Here is a 3,842-nt window from a genome sequence, read left to right as displayed (position 1 = left end):
AGAAAGAAGGGAGGAAGTCAGGAGACTGCCTGCCTGTGACAACCGTGTCAGGGAAAAGCACCGCTATAAAAAAAAAGGCCGGACTTCAGCTGTAACTCTTGCCCTTTTCGGTGAAGAATAAGACGCTCAAACCGCCGCTGACATGTCGAAGAACACCGTGTCCGCCCGCTTCAGGCGAGTGGACGTGGACGAGTACGACGAGAACAAATTCGTGGACGAGGAGGACGGAGGAGAAAACCAGCTGGGTCCTGACGAGGCAGAGGTGGACTCCCTCATCAGGCAATATCCTTTCCATGATTAGCTAGCCTGTCTGTTAGCACACACGACCTGGCGAGGAAAACAACAGTCGGCAGATCTGTTTGTATTCAGGACTACGATTTATCTGTTTATTGCATCTATATATGTTCGCTCTTGCTGCCTGTATGAATGGGCGTTTTGTAAGTAGGCCAGTTACTGTCCAGACTTGCCTGACAGTCACATTCCAGGGATGTCTGCCCCAAGACAGAGCAGGCTCTTTATGTATAATAACTGCAAGCTAGTATGCATTTGTGGAACCGCAAGTTCCCCATTTAATGCTATAAAGCCCTCTTCTAACCGCAGTGTCTTTAAATAGTCGTGCAACTTTGTGTGTCTGCAGGTTCGCTCAGGTAGATGAGTGTTGCAGAAGCAGAGGTTTGGCTCGTGTGCTAACAACCTGTATTCTCTTTGCTGAAGCACTTACATGAACACCACAGTCATTCTGGCTATTTGTTGTGTTGGGAGAAGTCTGTAGCCAGCTCATTTATTTTCAAAATCCTTATAAGGCCTGAGAGTGCTGCACTTCCTCATTGTGTAAGACAGTTGCCTCCCACCTCATGTCACAGTGAGGAGTATTAAAGGAGAAGTTCACATTTTTCCCAGTCTGACAGGACAATACTCAAAATATGCACGTAAAACCAAGACTGACATGTCTGTGTGTGATGTGTAATCATTCCTCCTGTTTGTACTGGCAGTACAACATACACTCACCTTCCTCAACCTCCTGCAATGTATGCATGTTTGAGGAGGAATGTGACTTTTGTGATCTGCACATGTGTATTGTTTCAAGACAGACTTGGGGGTGGTCTTAAGGTGGTTTGTATGCTTGCATAAAGGCAAGGTAACGTTATTTACATTTGCACATTTTCTTACAAGCAAACTCAATGGGCTTTACCTGAAAGTGCACCCACCCTGCAAGGACCCCACAGCCATCCTGCAGACCTAAATCGCAGACATGCACACGACAGTAAAAAAAAATCATCAGCCTGGAATAAACAAAATGTTTTCATTTTGCTTTTAAAAGTAGAGACAGTTGTGACAGATCTCAGGTCATCAGCAAAAAAAAACACCAACTGGTGACCAGAGAGATCTGAGTGGAGTCAGAAGCTAGTTGTCATTCAGAGTCTTGTGATGGCTTGAGACCCGCTTCATTGATCTTGTTTGGTTGTGTAGGCCCCTGCTGTGCTGTGTTGCATCCTTAACCCCCCCTGCACAGGAAATCTTATGGAGGCTTTGCATGCAGTTCTGAAGAACCCGCCAATCAACACAAAGAACCAGAACGTCAAGGTGGGTTTAGTTTTCTTTGTCAGCAGAATCATTGTGTTGGCTCTTGAATGATGAAATTATAAATGATGTTTATGCGAAGAGCGTCCTTGTCCTCACACTTCACCTTCCTTTTCTTTTCAGGATCGTGCAGAGGGTTTGGTGCTGAAGGTGCTCAGCGCCTTTAAGAGCAGTGACATTGAGAAAGGGGTGCAGTCCCTCGACAAGAACGGCGTGGACCTGCTGATGAAATACATCTACAAAGGCTTCGAGAGGCCGTCAGAAAACAGCAGCGCGGTCCTGCTGCAGTGGCATGAAAAGGTAAATATTCACACTCCATTGTCTGACACAAACATAAAGAGAAATAAATAAACTGTATTTAACATGGATTGGTGACTGATCTGCTTAATCAGGTCAGTATTGGCTCTAATACTAATCAGATCAGTGCATCCCTTATTGATTTGGGGCTATACAGATAAAACTGGCCTGACTTGAGGAAGATGCTGACATTTGAAATGACAGCAATGAGCAAGAATTAAATTAAATCACCTGCAGGATGGTCCAAGCCTAACATCTGAAGGCGTAGAGCCATTTTTTTTGTACAGTTGGATTATTATGACGCTTGTGATGCTGTTCTTTAGACATCGTTTCCTGTTTCAAAGAAAAGTGATAGTGTTTAGAAAGGGTGCCAGGTGAGTCATCGCTGAAATAAAGTTTGAATATGTCTTAAGAAGCATCGTGTTAGTGTTTGAGGCCATGGTGGGACTGCGAAGACAAAAACAGACCTTATTTCTCCTTGTGTCTCCAGGCTCTGGCAGCTGGAGGAGTGGGCAGCATCGTCAGGGTCCTAACAGCGAGGAAGACGGTCTAAAAGAGGAGCGGAGGTCTGATCAGCTCTCTCCACATCGCTGACAGATACAGGAGGGCTGCATCTGTTCTGTACTGTATTGTAATCTAACAGACAGCATAGGGACTCGAAGGAGCAACTGTTTTTTAACCCGGTGTAAGACCCTGCCGCGTTTCAGGCTAGACTGAAAAAGAAAGAGAAATCTGGGTCACGTTCGGTTAAAAAATGGCTTTTCTTCTTTCTTCCTATGCATAGTCACAGCCTACTTAATTGTATTCCTCACAGGGTGCTACAGATAACTTCAGCCCCCATGTGTCTGTGCTGTGTCACTGATCTATTAACACCCCCCCCCCCCACCTCTCTCCATGTCATTCCTGTACAGTATACGCTCATTGTGCGCACCAGTGGCTCCCAACCTACAACGCAGGCCAACACGAAATTCTCTTTATTTTCTGAATGACTGGATCTTTTTACCTCTCCACGCGTCTAAAAACCAGTGGACGTGTGCGACAGTAGACCACCTATGATTTTTTTAAGCGGTCACACAAGCCAAAAAGGTTGGGAGCCACTGCTACACACAGTGCCGACACCCTCGTGTGAACGAACACAACAGGCGTGACTCCCAGCAGCGCGTCCCCCCCGTTGACTTCCACACAAACACACAGACGGCTTCAGCTTCGTTTCTCTCAGGAAACCTCTCTCAGCGTTTGTTTTTCCGTCACTCTCTTGTGTTCTGTCTGCAGTAGAGACTTCCTGGTGGAATGAAAGCCTGATTCTCTGTCAGTAAATCCTCTCACTGCCTCTCGATATCACACTTCAGCAGCGGGACTCTCCTGAAAAGCACAGTCACAGATGGAAAGGGGGTGGATTTGCTCACGGGGGTCGCCGTGCCACCCAGAGGAGTGGGGGGTTGGCGTCATCCATCCTTTTCATGCTGCCTGCTGCCCCAGTTAAGGATTATTACCCACGATGCATCTCCACCACCACTCTTATTAATCCCACTTTGCTGTTCGTCACATGCTGTGTGTGTCTGACGTCTCTCTGTGCTTCTGGACAGGATGAGGCTGTTTATAGGAGCTGCAGTTTGTCTGTACTTTCAGGAAAATGACCCTGAGAATCCTTTCTCAGATTGCTTTTTTTAATTTTGGTATTTAACAGAAAAATAATCCAGGATTAAAACATTTTCCTCTTGGTTTTGTTATCGTTTTATAGTAATGATTTTTTGCCTCAAGGTCAAATCCCTGCTTGACTGAAATGAGAAACGCAGCTTAAAAGGGCTGACAGTATCAGGAGAGACTGAGATAAGGTGAATATTTTGTCTCTCTGAAAACAGACAGGGAATTTTGCGTGATTTAAAAAAAAAAGAAAAAAAATTGGCGTTTGCATGATCCCACTTTCGAGAGTTTAAGTATTTTCTCAAGCATTTCATACCTGT

At 45.4% G+C, this 3,842-nt stretch overlaps 1 protein-coding gene across 1 annotated transcript; it reads left to right on the top strand.

Annotated features, from left to right (window-relative positions):
• Window positions 1–8: 8 nt before the first annotated feature.
• On the top strand, window positions 9–3,842 carry arpc5b (actin related protein 2/3 complex, subunit 5B). Its single transcript, XM_041935085.1, has 4 exons — window positions 9–282; window positions 1,512–1,584; window positions 1,705–1,881; window positions 2,369–3,842. Exons 1-4 carry the CDS (start codon window positions 143–145, stop codon window positions 2,429–2,431), a joined length of 453 nt encoding a protein of 150 aa, XP_041791019.1. The 5' UTR covers window positions 9–142; the 3' UTR covers window positions 2,432–3,842.

This window comes from Chelmon rostratus, chromosome 4 (genome assembly GCF_017976325.1).
Source record: "Chelmon rostratus isolate fCheRos1 chromosome 4, fCheRos1.pri, whole genome shotgun sequence".
Classification (NCBI taxonomy): Eukaryota; Metazoa; Chordata; class Actinopteri; order Chaetodontiformes; family Chaetodontidae; genus Chelmon; species Chelmon rostratus.
Note: the sequence above shows the minus strand (reverse complement) of the source record. Positions and strands in the feature narration are given on the sequence as shown.

What these genes read in the sequence shown, in the direction of transcription:
- arpc5b (XM_041935085.1), top strand. Translation starts at nt 143, where the DNA reads ATGTCGAAGAACACCGTGTCCGCCCGCTTCAGGCGAGTGGACGTGGAC. An exon ending in GTGGACTCCCTCATCAGGCA is followed by an intron (nt 283 to 1,511) that starts ATATCCTTTCCA and finishes CCCCCCCTGCAC; the next exon opens with AGGAAATCTTATGGAGGCTT. An exon ending in CAAAGAACCAGAACGTCAAG is followed by an intron (nt 1,585 to 1,704) that starts GTGGGTTTAGTT and finishes TTTTCTTTTCAG; the next exon opens with GATCGTGCAGAGGGTTTGGT.